Below are 24,952 nucleotides of genomic sequence, written 5' to 3' on the forward strand. Positions count from 1 at the left end.
CAGGACAAAACAACTAACAGGAACAAATTTAAACCCACCCAAGTGGGGGGGCTGCACCCAAACACCCCCCTAAGTATACCAACTCTGAAACTGCAATACATTGGACAAAAAGGGCACAGAGATCATCCCTGACCCTATTAAAACAAAACCTTGATTACAGGATGAGAAATCACACATTCCCCCTGGTCTGGCCCCCATGTTCATAGGTTCATAGGTTAGTACTAGGCTATCAGCCCTAGGGCCTATACAAGCCTAGCCATAACAATTCCGTGAATATTTCTTCCCACATTATTTACTTTCCTGGACCCCTGTCTAGCAGGGCGACTGACATGATCCCTGGGGTGAATTTCCTTTCTCCCATCCAATCGTCAAGGTTCCTCTTGAAGAGGTCCAAAGAGGCACTCTGCTTGACATGTATGGGCAATCTATTCCAGAGTCTGGGGAGTCTCTGGGTCAGGAACCTATCCCTCCAACATGTTTTGTTTATTGTGATGACAAGGTTTAGATCCCTGGAGCGTGTAGCTCTGAGGGATTGGGATTTCTTTAAGTGTAGCATGTCCAACAGCTCTGGGTTTGACATGGCCTTGTATGTTAAGCAGAGATCGCCTCTGAGTAGACGATATGCGACAGAGTATAGCTGGAGTTTTTTAAGGCGGTCAGCATAGGGCATCTGCTTTAGGCCTGTGATTCGTTTAGTGAGGTATTTCTGAGGCCTTTCCAGTTGTTGCAGATGTCTTGAGAGGTACATACCAAATGGGGCATTGTATTCTATAATGGGTCTAATGAGGGATGAGTACAGTGGGACAATGACCTCCTTTTTTCTGGATGAAAAGTCCTTCGTGATGAGGTGTGCCACATAGAAGGATTTCCTGACTGTTGTGGCGATGTGGATATCGAAGGTGAGACCACTGTCCACCTGTGTCCCTAAGTCTCTTATCACACTTTCTGTGTTTAGTGTACTGCCACCTATATGGTAATTCATGGATACATGTTTTTTCCCAAAGGGATAACAATACATTTCTTGGCATTGAGCTTGAGCCCATGGCTCTGGCACCAAGCATCTGTTTCTGTAAGGCCCTTTTGTAGAGTATCCACATCATTTGGGGATTCAATAATGGCTCCCAGTTTGCAGTCATCTGCAAACTTTGTTAGCCAGAGTCCCTTAGTGTTGACCTGTACTTCAGAGAAGTAGATGCCAAACAAGAGCGGCCCCAGGACTGAACCCTGAGGTACTCCACTTGTCACTTGTCTGGAGCTGGATTTGGAGTCGGCTACTTTTACAGTGTGGGTTCTATCAGTAAGCCATTTAGCAACCCATTGGGTGACATAGGGATTAATGCCCAACTTAGTAAGTTTATCTATGATTCCAGAGTGGGGATGGTGTCAAAGGCCTTGGCAAGGTCTAGATAGGCTGTGTGGACCACCTTACCCTTGTCCATGGCTCTGGAGACTGATTCAAAGAAGTCAGTCAGGTTCAGGAGACAAGATCGGCCCTTCACAAACCCAAACTGGGTGGGGTCCAGTGTTTGAAGGTTGCCAATGTCTTTGTTTATAAGTTCCATGATAATACGCTCCATGGCCTTGCAGATAAGGCTTGTCAGACTGATGGGACGGTAGTTTCCGGGATCCAAGGTGGATCCCCTTGTGGATTGGGATAACTATAGCTCTGCGCCACTCAGTGGGCACGAAACCTGAGGTGAGGCTATGATTAAACATGACACTTAGGTGAGGTGCCAGTTCATATTGTAGTTCATGTAGTACACAGCCCGGGATGTCATCTGGTCCCATGGATGCTGTATTCTTGGCTTTAGAGAGTGCGTTTTGTACCTGTGTGGCCGTTATTACTGGAATTTGGCAATCTTCCGGTATTGAGATGGGCCATTTAGGGGGTGAGAGTGGGGTGAAGTTGGCACTGAATCGATCTGCCAGGATACTGCCAATATCCTTCGGATCAGTATATTTAATGCCATTCTGTTTTAGCTCAGAGCAGATCTGAGCATTGCCATTTAGATTCTTGACATAATTATAGAATGCTTTGTGGTTGTCTTTGGAATCTTTGGCAATTTTCTTTTCGTAACTAGCTTTGGAGGATTTTATGAGGCATCTCAGTTTCTTACTGAGGCTAGTAAGGGAGTTTTTGGCATCCTGGGATTTTCCTCTTTTCTGCAAAAGTTTCTTCCTTTTGTTGTAAAGTTTGTTTATGGCAGGGGACCACCAGATTGGCTTCCTTTTTGGATGAGAGCATTTTGGTTCTATTTGGGATGGCACGATTCATGCATGAGTGGATGTGCTCGTACAGTGCCGTAGTGTAGGATTCAGCAGTTGAACTTTCAGTTCCGTCTGCATGGGTGTCATGAAGTTTGTCACTTCTGACTTGAGAAGCATGAAGTTGGCTTTAGAGAAGTTTTTATGGTGGTTTCTTTACTGGGGGTGGGGTGGGATGTGGATGTTAAGGGTGATTAGCTTATGGTCAGACCTGACTAATGAGGGGTGACCATAGGTATGGAGCATTGATTTCCCATGTTGGTAATGACCAGGTCTAGGATATTGGAGCCCTGGTGGGACTATGGATTAGTTGATCCAGGGCGTTGGAATTTATGAATTCCAAGAACCGTTGCAAAGGTGTTGGGACATGAGTAGTTTTCCCAGTTAATGGCAGGGTAGTTAAAAATCACCCAGTATTAGGGTGTTTGGTTCTATCTTAATATTTTCCAGTATGTTTAGAAAGGTGTAGTGAGAATCTTGGGGTATGGTGGGGATCTGTAGCAAGCTACAATTTGGATTGCAGTCTTACCTAGTGTTAGTTGCACTTGGAGAATTTCAGACACATTGTGTTGGCCAACTAGCCTGGTGGTGTGAATATCCTTGGTGAATATTGACACTCCTCCACCTTTAGTGTTTCGGTCCTGGTTTGGTGGCCGAAAAGTGTGGTAAGAGTTGTAGCCTGGTATTGCAGGGGTGCTCTCTGGAGCCTTGAACCAGGTCTCAGTTACTGCACAGATATCGATGTTCTCCATTTTTAGGAGTGCCTCGAGAGAGTGCATTTTGAGGTTTAGACTTCTAGCATTGAGTAGCATTACCTTCAGATTTTGCATACTTGTACCTGTTATGGTGGTGGTTTTGATCTTTGAAGTTTGCCTAAAAAAGGCACTATAGGGTGGCAAGAACCTTAGCCAGTAACCTGAATCCCAGGGGCGACAGGTGCAGACCATCTCTGGCAAAGCATCGTGGTCTGTCAATCATGTCATCCCATGCAGACAGATACTGGATCCCCTTTGAATGACACCATAAGCTTAGCCAATTGTTGAAGTCAATCATTTTATCCTTATATTGTGGTATCATTCTGGACGAAGGCAGGATGCTACTCAGGGCTAGGGTCATACCTGCCTGGGCCACATCATCCGAGAGCGCTTCCATGTCTCTTCATGTAGTCCAGGGAGGTACGTCTCAAGTCATTCACTCCAACATGGACAATGACAGAGTCATATTTGTACTTGTTGTGGAGTGACTTGAGTGCATGCGTTATGTGGCGGATCCTGGCACCCGACAGGCAGCTGACTGTAACTTTCTCCTTATTCAACCTGGTGAGAGGGACATCAGTGTGCCGGACTATAGAGTCACCTATGACTAAAGTGTTAGGTACATTGTCTTGCCTTAGGGGCTGTTGCTGGGTGGCACACTGGTGTTGTGAACTATGTGACACATTGGTTGTGATTGGTGTTTGTTTGCGTTTCAGCTTCAGAGGTCTTTGTTGCTTGGGCAGGTTACAGTTAAGGGCCTCTGCATATGTGGATTTAGTGTTGCTATATGTGGGTGTTTGGTGGTGCGTGTTTAGAAGGGCTATGTGTTGCTTGACGTGTAGTGTGGGACCTTCTCCTCTTGACTGTTTAGCACAATCTTGGGTGGAGAGAGCTTTGCTTCCATTTTGGCTATATAAGTGCATCTCTCACAGGTTGTAGTGTTGGGTGGTAGGAGGAGAGGGTTGTCTGTGTACATGAGGCAATTGCTGCATTGCCCCAGTATGCCCAGATTCACCAGGTGGACAGGAGAAATCACTGGAAGCTGACCCTTGGACATGCCTGGTTTGGGGCTTTTTTTTTTTTCTTTGTAAAGTATAGGAGCGGTTTCCTTAGCAAGGTACTTTGCAATTATAGGCTGTTTAGTGCCTACTATTAATTTCTCCTTGTTAACAAGGAGAGTGCAGTGTTTGTATGAGTTTAAGGCTTCCTAGTGCTTTCCAGCAGGTATTAGAGAAAGTGCTAGTCACAGGGATGCTTAAGGTAAGATTGAAAAGAATGCACTCTGCAGTGTGCACTAGAGAAGTTAGATGTGAAAGTAGGTAACTTGAGTTTTACCTGTTTAAAAAGTTAAGGTTTAGTGGAGAGTTACTATTTTTAAAACAGCAAGATGGACTGAAAGGGGTGGTCACTTTTGTACTTTGGTACTATGAAATACTGTAGGATAGCCAATAAATTTAAATAATTGAAGGGGTGGGATTTCAAAAGTGATGGTTTTGTGATTACTCACATAAGCCAGTGAAAGTAGAGAGAAATGAGACATATGGTCAGATTAACATAAGAGGCGGGCAACTAGAAAGACAGTGGTATTTAACAAGACAACTTAAATGGGTGGGAGGGAAAAAAGTCTGCCTGACTCAGAACAGAGAGAGCTGTGGTCTCTTTTGAAGTTTTAATATGCTGTTAAAACAGAATGCAAGCAAAACACAAGGTAAAGAAAACAAACTACAGTATTCAAAATATAGAAAGGCAATACAGAAATACAAAAAATAACAGCAAACTAACCTTTCCTTCACAGCAAAGTGTAGCAGAGTCTGGATGTTACCTAGCTAACATACCCCCTCCAAAATAACCTTACTAACATACCATACAGGCACTCAAGGTACTCCGGGAAAAAACTGGATTGGGTTGCATGGCTCAGCTTATAAAAAAACTCTGGTGGTTATTAGCCTAATAAAAAACTATGAACCTTAAAAGCAAAACTCCATTAAGAAATCTAACTGTAGAATCAAATGCCACAAAAGGTAATGCAGAAACATATGGTTATAGTGAAGAGACATGCACTTAGACGCTAATCAGGCTCACTCTTCAATTAAACAGATGATTATAATGATTTAACAGTTTAAGAAATGCGATGCTTAATTCTTTCTCTCTCTTTCATTAAATCTGACAGGCATCCCAGCGCCCGATGTCCTTCACTGGGTCTAATGGCACTCCAATCAACCTCTGTCCAAAGTCTGAATTTGAAACCAGGGCAAGTGAGGATTCTAAAGGGTGTACTTGGGGGGGGGGGCATTCTGTCCATCTTCTACTGGGGGGGGTACTTATAGAATCTACCCTGTTTCTCTCTTCCTTCCCTCATGGATCTGAAGATGATGGCCAGGGGGTGGGCAAGCAATGGGGACATAAAGCACTTCACCCCAGCTAGAATTCCCCCCTTAGGACTATGCCTCTCCCAGCAACATCTTCCACCTGTGCCAGAAATCATCACACGACATGCCTCCAGGACCACCTACCCTCCTAGGGACACACACACACATACTTTCCAGTTGCTCCATCAGTAGTCCAACGTACAAATCAAACCTGGGTTAACTGGGTTGTAGTCAGAGCTTTTCCCCTCTATGCCACCAGAGTGGCATTAAGAAAAGGGATTTTAGATTGATCTAATCCTTATGCTTCTGATCATCCTGAAAAAAATACTTTCCACTTTGGAATGTAGGACTTTCTTGCAGTGCTTAACTACGTTTAGTATCTTCAATACTCCCAATGCTCCAGAAGAAAATATTTCCTGGTTTGCAACTATAATCCTATTCCTTAAGCTGAATGGCTGAACCACTTCAAGCTAAGAAAACACTGCCTTCTAAATGCGTTACTAATGAAAGAAATAGGTGGATGGGTATAGAGTTACATATGCAAACAAAACAAGAAGGCTCAATGCGCCCCTTTACAATTTGGCACAATGGAGACCTAAGAAGAGTCTTGCAACAAAAGTTTGGGTTGAAGATTCCACCACTGCATTGTAGGTTATCAGGAGGTCCCTTGTAGGCCAAACGTTACTGCAAGGGGTTCCAAATTAAATAACTATATTAGACCTGCCACCAGGGCTATTGTCACCAGAAAAACAGGCACCAAGATCCCGGACTTCATGAAAAATAATTACAGTGGTACCTAGGAACAGGATACCAAGAATCTGAAAATCAGCTCTGGTACCACAAGGGTAGATGATGAGACTATCTATTATAGAAATGATGACAGTAAAACCAGTATAGCAAAAATGGATGTATAAAAAGCACAGACATTACTGTAAGGAATATCAAAAGGGCGAACAACTGAGAGAAAATGGCCGCAATCAGTGGAACAGAAGGCACAACTGGAGTTACTGGTTTCTGAGACACTGGCTCTACAAGAACATAGCACACAGAAGGAAATTATAAGTACACTGGTACCCTGAATAAGAGGAAGATTAGATTTCCTGGCTTCAAGGCTACAGACTGCTTATAAAAGATTAATCTATTTTGGGATAAACTGGGGACAGACCAAAGAATTTGTTGTTTGTCTTTTTGGCTTTTCCTGGTTAGGGGTCGCCACAGCGGAACTCCGGTCCGCTAATGATTGGCAGTAGATTTTATGGCGCCGATTTGCCAACCCGACGCCCCACCTTCAACGAAGGCACACTCATTCACACATGTCTTTCGGAGGCCACTCGACCGCGGGGAGGACATTCAGACTCCACACAGAAGGCACTCCAGCCAAGAATTGATCAGGAGAACCTCTGTGAGGCAACAACGCTACCGCTGTACCACCGCACAGACCAAGGAATCTGGCTATTTCATACCTTTAATGAACAGAAGAGGGCCAAACAGCAGGAACGAGAGTTAATGCAGACTGAACAAAAAAGACTTGAGGGATCTTCACAGACTTCCTTGTGGGTTGACTGGATTAATTTTCAATTAAGTCTGGGCAAGACTGCCTTTGATCCAAAGAAGAGGAGGCTAAATCTAATGCAGCCACAATAAGAAAAGGAGGCATCACCTCAAGAGAGACTCATTTTGTTAAATATTACATTTTCTTCAACTTCTTTTAGGAGGAAAGTGTTTTATTAATTTTCTTAGAAGCTAACAGAGTTAAACACTGATTGGTTTGATGCTTTGCCTGCATAGCAGATACAGCCTGCAAAACTAAGAAAGTCTGAAAATTGCTTTTTTACCATTTGTTACACAGGTATGTGGTCAGAACCACAGTACCTTTACAGCCATGACTCAAGGCACAAGATATATATATATATATATATATATATATATATATATATACATACACACATACACACACACACACATATATAGGTTCATAGGTAGGTACTAGGCTATCGGCCCAAGGGCCTACGTAAGCCTAGCCAGCAAGGTTCCATGGCTTACGCCAATCAAGAAAGCTATTTTCCTGTGCCCACTGTCGAGCAGAGACACAGAAGTGATCCCCGGGGTGTATTTCCTATTTCCCATCCACTCAAGATTTTTCTTGAAGAGTGCTAATGAAGAACTTTGCTTGACACAGATGGGTAGCTTGTTCCAGAAGACAGGAAGTCTCTGGGACAGGAATCTATCCCTCCAGCGTGTCCTGTTTATTGTGGTGACAAGGTTTAGGTCCCTAGAGCGTGCAGCTCGGAGGGATTGAGATTTCTTTAGGTGTAGCATGTCCAACAGCTCTGGGTTTGACATAGCTTTATATGTTAGGCAGAGATCACCTCAGAGTAGGCTATATGCTACAGAGTAAAGCTGGAGTTTTTTGAGGCGTCATTGTAGGGCATTTGAGGCCAGTAATCCTCTTTGTGAGGTACTTCTGTGGCCTTTCTAGCTGCTGCAAATGTCTTGTGAGGTACATTCTAAAAGGGGCGTTGTACTCTATAATGGGTCTAATGAGTGACGAGTAGAGGGGAACAATGACCTCTTTTTTTCTTGGATGAGAACCCTTTTATGATGAGGTGTGCCATGTAGAAAGACTTCCTGACTACTGTGGCGATGTGACTATCAAAGGAGAGACTACTGTCCACCTGGATCCCATGGTCTCTTATCACGCATTCAGTGTTAAGTAAATTACTGCCTATGTTGTAGTTCATGGGTACAGAGTTTTTAACCAAAGGGGAATGACACTGCACTTTTTGGCATTGAGGCCATGGCTCTGACACCAGGCATCTGTCCCAGTGAGGCCCTTCTGTAGGATGTCCACATCATTTGGGGACTTGACTATGGCTCCTAGTTTGCAGTCATCTGCGAACTTCGTTAGCCAGAGGCCTTCTGTGTTAGCCTGTACTTCGGAGAAGTAGATACAAAACAGGAGAAGTCCCAGGACGGAACCCTGTTTTACTCCACTTGTAACTGCTTTGAGGTCAGATTTGGAGTCTGCAACTTTTACAGTGAGGTTCTGTCAGGGAGCCAGTTGGCAACCCATCTTGTGATGTAGGGATTTATACCTAGTTTAGTGAGTTTAGCTATAATTCCAGAATGGGGGATGGTGTCGAAAGCCTTGGCGAGGTGAAGATAGGCTGTGTGAACCACCTTACCCTCATCCACGGCTTTGGTGACTGCCTCAAAGAAGTCGATCAGGTTCAGGAGGCATGATCTGCCTTTCACAAACCCGAACTGGGTGGGATCCAGAGTTTGGAAGTTACCAATGTCTTTGTTTATGAGTTTCATGATGATATGTTCCATGGCCTTGCAGACCAGGCTCATCAGGCTAATAGGTCGATAGTTCTCGGGATCAGTGGTTTACCATCATAACACTGAATGACAAATGGTTGAAACTGAATTGGTTGAACACACTACACTGAATACTCAAAATGTTGAAATTAGTCTAAACTCACAATGCAGACATTATTGAATTTGCCCATTTCTGCACTGTTGTGTGATCTTGGAGTTGATATATTTAAGTGGGGGTGTGTGTGGAAATAGCAGAGTTGATCTCATTACTTTTTCAGTTTAATGACTGTAGACATTTTGACAATTCAATGTTTTGGGTTGGGATCTGATTTTTCGACCAAATGATAATTACATTTTGTCATTCAATATTATGATGGTAAACCTATATATATATATATATATATATATATATATATATATATATATATATATATATGTGTGTGTGTGTGTGTGTGTGTGTGTGTGTGTGTGCATACATACATATAGATAGATATATATGTGTGTGTGTATATATATATATATATATATATATATATATATATATATATATATATATGTATATACACACACACACATACATACATTCATACAGTGGATATAAAAATTGTACACACCCCTGTTAAAATGCCAGGTTTTTGTGATATAAAAAAATGAGACCACAATAAATCATTTCAAAACCTTTCCCACTTTGTCACCTATAATCTGTACAAGTCAATTGAAAAACAAACAAATCTGTTAGGGGAAAAATATAAAAAAATGTACAATAAGCTGGTTGCATAAGTGTGCACACCCTTAAAGTAATACTTTCTTGAAGCACCTTTTGATTTAATTACAGCATTCAGTCTTCTTGGGTAGGCGTCTATCAGCATGGCACATCTTGACTTGGCAATACCTGCCAACTCTTCCTAGCAAAAGAGCTCCCAAACCTGTCAGATTGTGAAGGCATCTCTTGTGCACAGCCCTCTTCAGGTCACCCCACAAATTTTCTATTGGATTTAGGTCTGGGCTCTGGCTGGGCCATTCCAAAACTTTAATTTTCTTCTGATGAAGCCATTCTTTTGTTGATTCGGATGTATGCTTGGGGTCACTGTAGTGCTGAAAGGTGAAATTTCTCTTCATCTTCAGCTTTCAAGCAGATGCCTGAAGGATTTAGACCAAAAGTGACTGGTATTTGGAACTGTTCAAAATTCCCTCCACCTTGACTAAAGCGCCAGTTCCACCTGAAGAAAAGCAACCTCAAAACATGATATTCCCACCACCATGCTACACCGTGGAGATGGTGTTCTTCTGGTGATGCGAAGTGCTGTTTTTGCACCAAACATACCTTTTGGAATTGTGGCCAAAAAGTTCAACCATGTCTCATCAGACCATAACACATTTTCCCTCGTTTTTTGTATACTTGATGTACTGTTTTGCAAATGTTAGGGGGGCCTGGATGTTTTTCTGTGTAAGAAAAGGATTCAGTCTTGCAACCCTACCCTATAGCCCAGACATATGGAGAATACAGGAAATTGCTGTCCCATGTAGTACACAACCAGCACTTGCCAGAAATTCCTGCAGCTCCTTCAGTGTTGCTCTAGGTCTCTTGGCAGCATCCTTGACTAGTTTTGGCCTTGTCTTTTCATCAATTCTGGAGGGACATGCAGTTCTTTCCATCATCACTGTTGTCCTATATTTTCTCCACTTTTTGATGACTGTCTTCACTGTGTTCCATGGTATATCCACTGCTTGGGCAATTTTTTGGTACCCTTATGATTGATACCTTTCAGCAAAGAGATCCCTATGATGCTTTGCAAGCTCTCTGCAAACCATGACTTTTGCTGTAGCAGGAAAAGGAGTAAATGTCAGGAAAATCCTACTATGACAGCTGAACTTTATTTGGGGTTAATCAGAATATCTTTAATTAATGGCAGGTGTGTACCCAAGAAGACTGAATGCTGTAATTAAATCAAAAGGTGCTTCAACAAAGTATTTACTTTAAGGGTGTGCACATTTATGCAACCAGCTCATTGCACGTTTTTTTTTTTATATTTTTCCCCAACATATTTGTTTGTTTTTCAATTGAATTATACAGGTTATAGGTCACATTAAAGGTGGGAAAAGTTTTGAAATTATATATTGTGGTGTCATTGTTTTATATCACAACAACCTGGCATTTTTACAGGGGTGTGTACACTTTTTATATCCACTGTACATATACACATTTATTTGTGTGTGTGTGTGTGTATATATATATATATATATATATATATATATATATATATATATATGGATTCCATACATTTGGTCGAATTACACTTAGTCGAAAATGATACCAGGCATTGCACTTCACTGAAAGCTCACTTGGTTGTGCCCCCCACACACACCCTTATTTAATATTCTCACTCCAGGGTTGCACTGCAGTGGGGCAGGGGCTATATTCCATTTTCGACCAAATGAACTTAGACCAAGTGAGCTTTCAGTGAAGTGAAATGCCTGGAATCATTTTCGACTAAGTGTAATTCGACCAAATGTATGGAATCCATATATATATATATATATATATATATATATATATATATATATATATATATATATATATATATATATACATATACATATACATATATACACATACATACATACACATACATACATACATTATACAATATATATATGTATACACACATACTTGCATATTTACACACACACACCCACGAATGTGTGTGTGTGTGTGTGTGTGTGTATATATATATATATATATATATATATATATATATATATATATATATAAAGAGAGAGAGAATTTAATGTAACCAATGAACCAACACATTTTAGAGGGTGAGAGACTACCAAAGCTTTCAAAAAAAGAGAGACACGGCAAGAATATTTAAACTCCATAAATACAGAGACTAGAAGTCAAGATTGAACCTCAGACCCTGAAGCTGTTAGGCAGGTGTTTTAACCCAAAGTACTATGCATTTCATTATCTACTGGCTTTGCTTAAACCTAGGCAAACTGTACAGTGAGTTACTCTATGCGATTGCCCTAGGTAGCAGAAAATCCAGAAGTGTTTACCAGCAGGTGGAATGGCAGAGCTGAATATGAGGGTGGCGATTACAAGGATAAGTCAGAGGGTCTAGGCCCAGTCATGCAAAATAAAATAAAATAATAATAATAAAAAAAACCTTCTGAATGCAAAACTGACGAAAACAACCCATTGGCAAGGGATGAAAGAGAAGAGTGTGTGTGTGTGTGTGGGGGTTTGCAAACACATTTGCAGAAGGATTTTCTCAAAAAGCTAGCCTGCGTTTTTTTTTTCCTTTGATAAAAGGTGAAGAATGACAAGGAAAAAATGGTGAGAGAGAGATGCATGATGGAAAAGTGAAGAGTGACAAAAAGACTGGGAAAGTCTTACATGCTAATCATTCCTAAAGCATATCCCATAAGCCATCACTCCTAATGGTCATCAATGATGGACTTCTTAACGCATCTGCATTTTCTAAGAAAAGACAAACATATCAACTAAACTAGTGTCATACAAAAATATGGAAGAAAATTATTTTTCTGGCACAAAATTTCACAACTGTCAGTATGTGAACTTTATGGAGAGTTTAACTTTCCAAAGGTTGACAGATACATAAAGAGTTGGCCTAAGTACAATTTCAGACCTCAAAATTAAACTGGAAGTTGACAAGATAGGATGGACTTCCTATTGAGGTACAGAAGGAAGGAGGGCAAGGCTCTTATACTGTCATGGAAAAAACAGTTTAACAGAATACTGGATACATCAGAAGTGTCATCTTGATAGTTTGATGCAGCATTGTCAGTAATACTGAAAGAAAGGATCCCTCTATTATAAGCTCTTATTGGCCCATATCGGTTTTGAATCATGATTACAAAACATTTACTTACAGAGTTTTGCAGCCAATAGAATAGCACATTTGCTCCATCAGTTAATACATTATTATCAGTGTGGTTTTGTCAAGAGCAGACAAACTTTTGATAACATTCGATTTGTTGACTTAATACACAGGACATCCGAAAAAACAAATGATCCCTTATGGGATGGGACTTGAAAATAAAACATCTGACAGGGTTCACTGGCCATACTTATGGGAGGTGTTAAAAGCATGGGGTTTCCCACTTGCCATCAAGTGGCTTCAGAATTTATATGGAGGGACTACTGTGATAATTAAAATAAATGGTGAGATGCTTTCAAACTTTAGGTGGACAGAGGCACCAGACAGGGTTGCCCCCTTTCACTACTTCTGTCTGCACTACATCTGGAACCACAGATGGTCAAGATAAGAGTAATCCTACATAAAATGCTGGCCCATAAGAATTATCCAATGCAAATTAGCCATGTTTGCTCATGATGTGAGCATCTTTTTAACGGACTCTGAGAGGGATATGAACCAGTTATGGGAAATTTTAAGACAATTGAGAATTAGCTAGTTAAAAATTAACGAGGACAAAACAAAAACAATTTGTGTGAAGCACATTCCATCTATCCTGTTGATACAAAATTACCCTAGTTTATGGGGTCATTTTAGTATTAAATATTTAGGGCTGTAGATGGCAACAAGATTTCAGGATTCTATTGAAAAATCTTGGAACGTAAGGTTATGACAATTTACAAGTTTGCTTAAGAAAAGGTAAAGGGTCAAAACTGACCTGGACCAAAGGATCCAAGCAATTAAAATGTTTGTGTTACATCTGATACTTTTTTATAGGTCAGTCTCATTTCATGGCCAGATCTGACATGGTGGAAGAGGTTAAAAAAGAAAGGGATAAAGATTTGTTTAGAAGACTAAAGCTCACAAATACAAAAAGGATAGGAGTGAAAAGGGCTGATTATGGGAAAATGGATTTGTGTTAAAATGTAGATATATAAATATATGTGAATTTCTATGTCTTGACTAAAGAATATACTCTGGTACTGGGATTAGACATATGTACAAAACTGTTTTACTTTCCTTATATCTGATTACTAATGAAAGCCTCCAGACAGATGGAATCATTTGCTGATCAGTCATTGCTAAATGATATGACCAGAAGTGATGAATAAAGTAGCTGTATTTCCAAAAAAAAGACAATTGTAATAAAAAGTAAAATTGGTTCAGGGTATATAAATGTCTATTTTTTATGCTCGCAGCTAGAACACAACATAAAATAATGAAAAAAGTACACAGTACAACTTCCTGATAGAAAATCCACTAGTGTTATGCATTTAAGCAGAACAGTAAAATGAAAGCTTTGAGAAAGTGAGAGATTTCTTTAAGATCCAGCATCACAGTAGAATACTACGCTATTGGCCCAATGGGCCTTTTTAAGCCTAGCCACTCTTCCCAATAAAGTCTGACATATACTGGTTCCCTAGGGTCTTACGCGAGTATATATACTTGGGCAAACATAGCCGAGCATTTACAAGCATCCTCTCTCTAATAGATACACAGGCACCAGATCAGTGGCATATTTGCAGTTCCCCAGCCACTGATCCAACTTTCACTTGAATTTTCAAGTGCAGCGACGAACTCTGCTTCACATGAATGGTAAACTAATAATATCTATAACATTTTCTTTTTCCCTTTTTTTTGTCCTCTCCTTCCAAGACCTTGACCGATGGTTCCACTAATGACACTCAATCAGCCCATTTGTTCCAGGGACAAGGGAGCCAGTTATTCCTGAGCTGGACAGGTGCCCTACAAGCCATTCATTCCCACCTAGGAATACCAATCAGCCCTCTGTGACTTCCCAAGTAAAGAGCATGCCAGCCTGCTGGTCATAGGGCAGGCGGACTATCCTTCCTCTCAGCAGCTCCTCAGAGCCCAATACTGCTCTCTCGAAGTGAACTGCACCTCTGCTGAATTCTCCTCAGCTTGACTGGTGCCAAGCACCATGACAGCTTGAGCTTTACTAGATAACATCTAGTACTCCCACTCAGAATCCCCCTTGTGGTGAGCCACAGCTGCCTGTTTACCCTTGGGGGTGGGCTCCTCAGCAAACAAATGCTCACTCCTATCCTCCCCTAGCCTGCTCCTACAAACATCTGAACAGCTACATGAACTTGGGTCACTTATTGTACAGTCAAAGCTTTATCCCTCCATGCCCTGGAACTTTTAGTTATGTACTTACCATAACGATAGATGTATGCGATCCATCTCACCTACATTCATTTCTGACTGGCTCGGAGCCGAGAATCGGCTCAGACTCGGCTGTTATAACTAGCACAAAGTCTCTCATTGGCTGGGCTAACCCTGTATCCCAGGATGCACCACGCCCAAACCCCCAGATCTTGTTTGCCCCAATATCATCTTCCCACATACACCACACCACAAGGGTATATATGTAAGAGGAGAGAAACAATAATATCCTCAGAGGGATCAGAATACAAGTTTCCTCCAAGTCCAACAGGTAGGGGGAAGGAGGGCGGGTACATAAGAATGTAGGCGAGATGGATCACATACATCTATCGTTATGGTAAATACATAACTAAAAGATATAACGTGATCCTATCTCGCCTACATTCATTACTGATGGGACAGCGTCCCTAGCACCTAAATCCTGGGAGGCTGACTGGAAAACACTCCTGAGCACTGTGGAACCAAAGGAAGCCCGACCTCTAAAGGCCACGTCCAGTTTGTAATGAGAAATAAAGGTATGTGGAGAAGTCCAAGTAGCCACTGCACATATCTCATCTATGGATAGTCTAGCATGAAAAGCCACTGAAGTTGACATAGGCTTGGTAGAATGCGCCTTAACTGGAAAGGGAAGATGCCTACCTGCTAATGCATAAATAAATGAGATGCAGTCCCTAATCCACTTAGCTATGGTGCCCTTAGTTACAGATCTGCCAATTCTATTGTCCGAAAAGGACACAAACAACTGATCTGAATTCCTCTCCTGTTGTGTCCTATTTAAATAAAACCTAGTTGTCTATGCACATCCAACTGGTGAAATTTGTATTCCGCTTTGTTGGAAAACCATGGAAAAAAGACCGGAAGCTCAATAGACTGGTCGAGACAAAGGGCAGAAGAGACCTTAAGTAGAAAGGAAGGATTAAGTCTGACAGATACTCTGTCCTTATGAAAAATCAAATAAGGACGTTTAACAGAAAGGGCTTGAAGCTCCGATACCCTTCTGGCTGAAGTTATGGCTACCAAAAAGGCAGTCTTCCATGACAAAAATTTCAATTCGCAAGAGGCTGCCGGCTCAAAGGGAGAAGACGTTAAAGCTCTGAGCACCACATTTAAATCCCATGGCAAAACGAGTTGCGAAATCGGAGGGAGAAGCAACCAGGCTCCTTTCAGAAAGGCTTTACACAGCTTATGACCCATGAGGGAAGGCTCATATGCAACATGATAATTAGAGATTGCTGCCAACTGAACCTTAATAGTGGAGGCAGCCGAACCCTGTCTAAATAGTGTTGCTAAGAAATCTAACACCGCCGACACAGGGGCTATAAGGGGATCAAGATCACGTTGCTGTGCCCAAATTGCAAATCTCTTCCATTTACTAGAGTATATTTTCCTAGTAGAAGACTTGTGGGAGGAGGACAGAATATGTACTACTTCTGGGGTAAGGATATGCTGTTTGACTAAGGTGGAAAGTGGAGAAGCCAGGCAGCAAGCTTGAGAGTTCGTAGGGATGGATGGAGCTGTCCTGACTGATGAGTCAATAGGTCTGGAGCTGGGTCCAGAATCCAAGGACCATCCACCGCATACTTCCGAAGGAAGGGGAACCAAACTTGACGGGGCCAGAGTGGTGCAATCAAAATCATCTTGCTTCCTAAGCAGGTAACCTTCTGAATCACTCTTGGCAGAAGAGGGACCAGCGGGAAGGAGTAGAGCAGACCGGAGGGCCAATCGTGGACTAGAGCATCCCTGGGTGACTCCCCCCTGTGGGGGGATCAGAGTGAAAAAACTGCTGCACTTCGCATTCAGGGGGCTGGCAAAGAGGTCGCAGTAGGGAAGGCCCCACCTGGAGAAGATCTGAGCAGCCACTTGATCGTTCAGGGACCACTCGTGAGGCATCAGAATAGCTCTGCTCAGCCTGTCTGCTATCACATTGGACTTCCCTGGAATGTGTGTTGCCACTAGAAAGCGCTGGGAAACGATCGCTCAATTCCACACTCTCATGGCCTCCCTGCAGAGGGGGTAGGACTTGGTTCCTCCCTGCTTGTTCAGATACCAGACAACAGACATATTGTCAGAAAGAATCGCAATAGTTCCCCTGGGAAGAGAGCTGTGAAGTGCCTGCAATGCTAGAAGCACTGCTCTCATCTCCAGAACATTGATATGCAAGTGAACCTCGTGGTCTTGCCACGTACCTTAAACCGTCTCACCCAGATAATGCCCCCCCACCCTATCTGGGAGGCGTCTGTGGTTACAGTGGCAATAGGGGACGGGGCTCAAGGATCTCCCTTGATTCAGGTTGGACGAGAGAAGCCACCAACGCAGATCCTGCCGGCATCTCTCCGCGATGAGAATCGGATGGGACAAGGGGCGTTCCTGATATGACCACTGGGCCGAAAGGAGCCACTGAAGTATTCGCATGTGTAACCTGGCTAACGGAACTAGAAGAATGGTAGCCACCATTGATCCCAACAACTGAAGAACCATCCTGGCTTGGGCCTTTTTCCGGGGTAGTAAAGCCAGAACTTGGGCCTGTAACACTATTCTTCTCTCTGCCGGTAGGAAAGCTCGCATTTCTACAGAGTCTAGCTCTGCGCCGATAAAGGCAACATGCTGTTATGGCAGCAATACAGATTTTACCCAGCGGAATGAAATCCCTAGTAGATGGCCCAATTCGACAGTAGCTCTTGTGGCTTGAACAAGTAGATGCCTGGTGGGGGCGGTGAGGCGCCAGTCGTCTAGATAAGGAAACACCTGGAATCCTAGATGTCTCAGGTGAGCTGTCACCACTGCCAGACACTTGGTGAACACCCTGGGGGCTGTGGTGAGACCAAAGGGCAGGGCCCGGAATTGAAAATGACTGGCTCCCAGCCGAAAGCATAAATGATTCCTGGAAGCCTTGTTTATCTTGATGTGATAATAGGCATCCTTGAGATTGATAGAGCACATCCATACTCCTTTTTCCAGCAAGGGGAAAATGGATTGCAACGTGACCATTCAGAACTTGGACTTCTTTACAAAGCAATTTAAATGGCTGAGATCCAGAATGGGTCTCAAGTCCCCTGTTCTTTTTGGCACCAAAAATAATCTTGAGTAAGTTCCTAATCCGATCTGGTCTGCGAGGACTGATTGGAGAACTCCTTTTTCTAGCAGCTTTGAGACCTCTATTGCTGCCTGATCCCGTTGACTGGGCGGAACGTCCGGGATTCTCCTTGATGGCGGGGGGGGGATGGATAAAGGGAATGGTGCAACCTCCAGTGATGATACGAAGCACCCAACGATCCTGAGTGATGGACTCCCAGGCCTGAAGATGCTCTGAAAAACGACCCCCGACTGGCTCCGGAGACGCACAGTCGTGTAATCCCTCAGGGACGTTGGTAGGAGGAACCACGAAAGGACTCACAGTCTCCTGTATTGCGGGGGCCTCCACCGCCTCTAGGGCGACGCCTTACATTAAAATTCCCCCCTCCTCTGCCCCTGGAGGGGGGGGGGGTCACTTTGATGGGCAGGGGAAGACTTTTGAGACTTCCTGAACCACATTTTCCCTCCCCTCTGAACCTTGGGATAAGGTCTAGTGGGAAGCGAAAAACAGGCCCCAACAGCAGACAAAGTCTTACCCTCCTGCTCACATCTAGTGAGGGTGTCTTTCACTTTGGGTCCAAAAAGGGAGGACCCGTCGAATGGGGCATTCGTGAAAGAAGACTTGAAAGCTTCCGCAAAATGACACAAGTGCATCCAAGCTTGCCTCCTAAGGGCTATGCACGAACTCGCTGCTCTACCCGTCCCCTCGGCTGCATAACATATGAGCCTCATGGACGAGTTGACGATGGAAGAAAGGGTAGAAAGCTGGGCGTTAACAGATTGGGCCAACGCCTCAGGCAAGTTACCCGACAGGGTATCTCCCAACTCCTTTATGAGATCCCTTTGGAGCTTCGTAAAATGACACAAGTAATTCAGTGACCGCAAGGTAAAGGTCGCTGAGACAGGGTATGCTTCCCATACCTATCCATATTCCTAGACTCCTTATTAGGAGGATGGAAGTAGAAGCCTCTGCCACCACCATAGCATCTACAGGTACTCCCTTGGTCAAAGATTCTTTTCCAGGAGGCGCAGATAAGAACTTATTGGGTCAGCTAGGAACTGGCTCCACAGAGTCAGGGTGTTCCCACACCCTTCGACAATAAGCTCCAATAATTCATCGAAGGGTGGAGACACCCAGGAGGCAGAAGGCTGGGCTCCAAAGGCCTTGAGGAAGACAGACTCCTCAGAAAGGTTTTTGGATGGCCAGTCGCCCCGCTGTCTCAAGATCTCCAGGATATCGGAGAATGAGACATCATCAGAGGACGACCCTTCTGCATCATCGAGGTCGGTGTTCGAGGTGACAGACTCATCTGGGGAGTCTACGTGCTTCCTCTTTCACAACTTCTTCCTGGGAGGCTCCTCAGGCACGGACTCTGAAGGGCCCTCAGAAAGCAGGGGACCACACATGGAGGTATCCTCAGGCCTAGGAGCCCAGCTGTCCAGAGATAGGGCACCAGAAGCTCTAGTCACAGCGTCTGAGGATGGAGTTGCCGATTCAGGTAAAGTCACTATGGACTTGGCCAGCACGCTCCTCACAGCCTCGAAGGCAGGTCCACCAGAATCGGATGAAAAACTCGCCTCCGAGACCATGACCGGAGTCAGGGTACCCCTAGCCGAAGCACCAAGGGGGAGACTCGGAGCCGAAACCTGAAGCCCCGATGTATCCCCCTCGGGTTTGACTGAGGACACCAGAGTACCGAAACCTGTAGAAGGGATGGAAAAGGCTGGAGCTGAGGTCGGATCCGAAAGACTAGCAGGAGGTTTCGGAGCAGACCCAAGGACTTCACTCGATTCGGCAGACTCAGGCTCTGACGACACCGAGGTTGTCGGAGGAGGAAGAAACAGAACCGATATCGTGGCTCGCTCTGGAGCCGAAAATAATTTAGTTAACACTGGCGACTGGAGGAGCCTCTGGACCACCCTATCCACATCCGAATCTGACAGCCTGGAGGACTTGGAGGAGACAGAAGGGGGTTGAGAAACCTTCTCTGTCGGAACAGAGACAAGACTGGAGGAACGGCTCCGAGTCGGCTCCAAAGGGATCGGAGCCAAAACAGGCTCGAGAACCACCGCAACCTCCTTCGGTGCAGACGACCGTGGAGTTGAAGAAGCTGACCTGAAACAGACAAGACTTCCTGCGGCTCCGAGACCAGTGGAGCTGAGGAAGGAGACATAGCATTAGACAGTACCTCCTGCGGCTCCGAGACCAATGGAGCCGAGGAAGGAGATATAGCTTTTGACCTTTTCTCCGGAGGCTCCGATGAACTAGCCAGAGCCAGAGACTTCTTTTTGGTCTTAGACCTGGACTTCTCTGAGGGGGGAGAAGACGCTAAAGTTTCCTCAATGGAGGGTTTAATCAAACTCTTAAGGATAAGTTTATTTTTTCTCTCCTGTAAAACCCTGGAAGAGAAGGTATGACAAACGCTGCAGGATTCCTGCAAGTGTATGGCACCGAGACAATAAACACAGATGGCGTGGCCATCAGTCAGACATTTTATATGCACATTTTGCGCATTTTTTAAAGCCAGATGGCTTATGTTCTTTTTTTTCCTTGCCAGACATAAGTAAGCATGACCGCACACTCAGCAACACAAGGAGGGAGGGTGGAAAGAGCTCTAACTTAAACGCCCGAACACTAAAGACACAAGATAGGGAAAAGGCCCTCTAACTTAAGCAGGCCTAGCCCGCCAAACAGAAGGATTACCACACAAAACACAAGATAGGGCAAAGGCCCTCTAACTTAAACGGGCCTAGCCCGCCAAACAAAAGGATTACCACACAAAAAAACGCACTCAATCACAAAAGGGAAGCAACAGACAACATAGCTATTAAAACAGCTTTTTGGAAATAATCACTCGAGCAAACAGTTATTAAAAGTCAAAAAGAGGGTACTTAGCCACAGCCAAGTCGAGACCACGTCGTTACTCTAGGAACGGCAAACGAGATCTGGGGGTTTGGGCGTGGTGCATCCTGGGATACAGGGTTAGCCCAGCCAATGAGAGACTTCATGCTAGTTATAACGGCAGAGTCGGAGCCGATTCTCGGCTCTGAGCCCGTCAGTAATGAATGTAGGCGAGATAGGATCACATTACATTTAAAATTTTCTGTGCCCTCATTTGTAAATGTAATAGAATAACACAGAAAAAGGTAGTACTACAAAGGTGCTCCTGCTTCCAATGCCATCAGTAATAACTAGAAAAAGCAAAATACTGTTGAAAATTTAAGGCCCAAATACAATTCTGAGAACTGGTTAATTTTTAAATATTTAGAGACTTTGTGAACACAGAGGTAAATACGATATTTAACTCAGCTAAGAAAACATTTCCCAGATTGTATTATTATTATTTATTAAGAATTCCAATAATCAAAAATAAATAATATTTGTCACAAATTTATAACTTTAAGACTTTTAAGTTAGATTTCACATATTTATACAATTCCTATTGGAATGACTCCTCAAAAATTAAGACTTCTCTGAAGAATACAAGTAATTAATATTAAAATCTTCATTATACTGGAAAATTTTCACTTGGACATTTTTACAGAGAGCTTTTGTCACTCCTAACAAAATTACAATTTCGTGTAAATCAAACAGAATTAAATGTTGGAGATGTGATTCTGAAACAATAGCTGACTGTATGCACATGGTATACGAATGTGAATTCATCTCCCCTTTTTAGAAAGACATTAATAACTTTATTGAAGCTCTATGATCAGACAGATGTAATATTTCTAAATCTTTATTTTTATTTAATGCTCGATTCCTGAGAATTCCAAAAACCCATGTGTCTCTTCTTTGGTCTATTCTTGCTATAGCCAGAAAAGTAATTACGAACATTTGGAAAAATAAAGTTACCCACTCTAGTGTTGAATTTATTAGTATGGCAAAAATTGTTTGCAGAAGTGAATTGCATACTACAAAGATGAGAACTTCTAATATTATACATTCTTATAAATCTTGGCTTTACCTTAAAGACTTGCCTGAAAGCTATTAATTGTTGCTGATGTATAACTTTGATGTATGGATCAGCTGTGGAACTATATAAATAGTTGTTTGTTTTATAATGGTTTTGTTTATTTATTGTTTTAAAACCAAATAAAAAAGGCAAAATACTTATCCCAGTAACAGACATGGACATAACACACTAGAGGGATAAAGACAGTTATACTATTAAAGCAATCTCTTCTGAAACACCTACTTTCATGGTAATTACCTTGTATACAACTGTATATCTTCTTTGTGATGGTCATTGTAATAAGCCATTAATCATAGCTATACATTAAGGCAGCACCACACTCCTCCAATCGGCTGAAGTACAAAGAAAAATCATCTGAACCAGTATTTAAATTTTTACATTAGACTACTGCCTCTAAGTATGTGTATCTAGACTATTTGTCATCAGTCACCATTTCAAAATCAGAAAAGGACAGAGCAGTAGAGAATGCCTAGATTAAAGATGGAAAGTAAATTATAAGGACCATTTAGAATTCATAACAGCATCTGATATATTACTGATAACATGCTCTGTGTTGATAAAGGGTGTTGGATGAGCTAATGAACTGCTGCGATGTAAACAGAAGACAAATAGTATTATGAGAACTTTATATGCTTAAGTAGAAAAAAAATGTCCACTGTACAACAGCTAATGAAAATTCTAAAATATGGAAGAGCCATTAAAATTATACCGAGGAGACTTGTATTTGTATCTACAAAGGCCTGCACTAGTTTAAAATTTAAGCCACAAACGGGCATATGAAGAAGGCAGGATTGTGTTGTCATGACGAGTGCACCAGAACAAATTAAAAGACACCAAGCCATATGCTAAAATAATATTGCAGAAGATTTTTTTTAAGAAGAGTATGTCATAAAAGTTGTTCTAACAATAAGGATAACGATACATATTTTGCACTTAGGTATTATCAAATACTGCAAGAAAAAAAAAACAACTCGCAGCATAGAAGAAATGTAGCAAATTTAAACAATCACCCAACACAATTGTACCATAAACACTAGATTTTGGAGAAAGATATTCATTTTAAAAAGGAGAGGAGATTAAATAATGAATTATAAATTGCACTTTAAATATTCACAACACACAAGCTCTACAGTGTTTTCCTTGTAAAATAATATATTTTTGTATCCCCATGACTTTAAGAAGCTTGTACTCATACAGGTTTAGAAGGAATATATGCACTGTGTATTTCACTAAGTATTTTAGAGCAAAGAACTACGTCATGACAAATATACTTTTCTAATTGCCTTCATGGTTAGCTACAAAGAAGGCACAATTGTGCAAGTAACTTACCATAACAGTAAATGTTCGAATAGATCACTGCTGCAGTTCCTTAGCTATATGGGTTATGTCCAGCCTAAGATATAATGGCAGGTCAGTTTTCAAAGTTTAGGAGCACCTATCAAGAGTCCAGACTACTGGTAGCTCAAGTAGGACTGGAGAAAATCACCTGTGTGGTCACCAAACCATTCAAAGCTTCCATTCCAACAGAAAGAGGGAGTCTACAGAGTACTGAAAGAGGTCATTGCTAGGTAACCAAAACTGCAGGAGTCAAGGTGCAACAACACTAATAACCACTAAATAATCATTATAAATTGGGTTAAAAACAAGTGTTTTTTTATTCTGAAGAAGTCTGTAAAAGATGAAAGTGCTCAATACATTTGTTTTAAAAATAAGCTTGTTTTGAATCATTCACAAGGTGCATAAATTAGTGTTAAGCCATTAATGAGGTGTCATACTGGTCATTGTTAGGTAAGTAAAAATCTCCTCACGTTGGCAACAAAAATCATATAAAAATAAGTTGGAGGGTGCGCAGCTACTTCAACAGTGATCTAGTCAAAGGTCTACTGTGATGGTACGTTAACTTGCACAACAGTACAATGTTCTTCATTAGCTACCGTTTAAAACATGGAAAATTAGTAGGGCATATAAAAGATTGCACAATAACTATAAGAGTCACAGGAGGTTACAAAAGATTGGAAGAGAGAGAGAATTGATATGCAGTTCAAAGAGAAACAATGAGAGGACACAAATATTGCTCCCAAATATGCATCAAAGTCTAGAAGGTTTAGGATTTTTACTTGGAAGTGTTTGCATAGGTATTTCTATAGCCCAAGAAGACTCCAAAGAATTTTCCCTTGCACACATGCCAAATGCTGGAGTTGTGATAGGGAAGAAAGAGGTAACTGAACATATGTTTTGTGAGTATAACGAGTTGGCAGACTTTAAAAATTTCCTACAGTGTACTCGGTCAGAAATATTGGCTGAGCAAATGATTGTAACTAAGGATTTTCTTTTTCTAAGCTGGGATATGGAATCTGAATTGCCTAAACACAGTAAGGCTTTTTTAAGTTAACTCTGGTGTCTGCCAAAAATGCAATTAGTAGAAAATTAGAATCAAAGTCTGAACCAACTGTATCTGAAGTATTGCATATTGTAACAAAGGTAAAAGAAATTAAGTAGGATCTTTAGAAAAGGGTAGGAACAAATTACATAGAAAAATGGAAACTGTGGCAACAATACACACAGAATAATGTTTTGGAGGAGGAGTGAGGTTTAAGGGAATTCAGGAATTACTAAGCAATGTATGTAATGCAGGATTGCAGACAACTGTACAAAAGAATATATGTGATGTATAATGTTTAATTGGGAATATGCTAATACAGTTTGTTTTCATTTACAGAAATGTATGTTTGACTATGTCTTAGGGAAGTAAATACTGTGGAAGAAATAGCCAGGGAATTGTTATGGCTAGGCTTGTATAGGTCCTAGGGCCGATAGCCTAGTACCAACCTATGAACAATTCAATAAAGTTATTAAAAAAAAATAATTTATCTAGATATAGATCTACTTTCTTCCTGTGGAAGGATTTTTTTTTACTAAAGTATCTAGAAAAAATTCCAGTAATACAATCATTTGGGAAGGTCTAAGACACAATTTTGACTGTTCTCCTTGAAACCTAATCTGTGAAAGAGAAAGACTGCTGACACTTTGAAACAGACTTTGCAAAGATAAGCAAGTTGTTTAAATAG

General features: G+C 42.0%; 1 protein-coding gene across 1 annotated transcript in view; it reads right to left on the bottom strand.

Annotated features, from left to right (window-relative positions):
- DCUN1D2 (defective in cullin neddylation 1 domain containing 2) overlaps positions 1–24,952 on the bottom strand; it is a 596,128-nt gene that overhangs the window by 85,287 nt on the left and 485,889 nt on the right. Inside the window, 2 exon segments of the mRNA XM_044071217.1 lie at positions 18,025–18,037; positions 21,552–21,574. Of these exon segments, the coding sequence (XP_043927152.1) occupies positions 18,025–18,037; positions 21,552–21,574 (36 nt within the window).

The sequence above is a fragment of the Protopterus annectens genome, chromosome 5.part0 (genome assembly GCF_019279795.1).
Source record: "Protopterus annectens isolate FY-2018-M chromosome 5.part0, PAN1.0, whole genome shotgun sequence".
NCBI classification, from domain to species: domain Eukaryota; kingdom Metazoa; phylum Chordata; order Ceratodontiformes; family Protopteridae; genus Protopterus; species Protopterus annectens.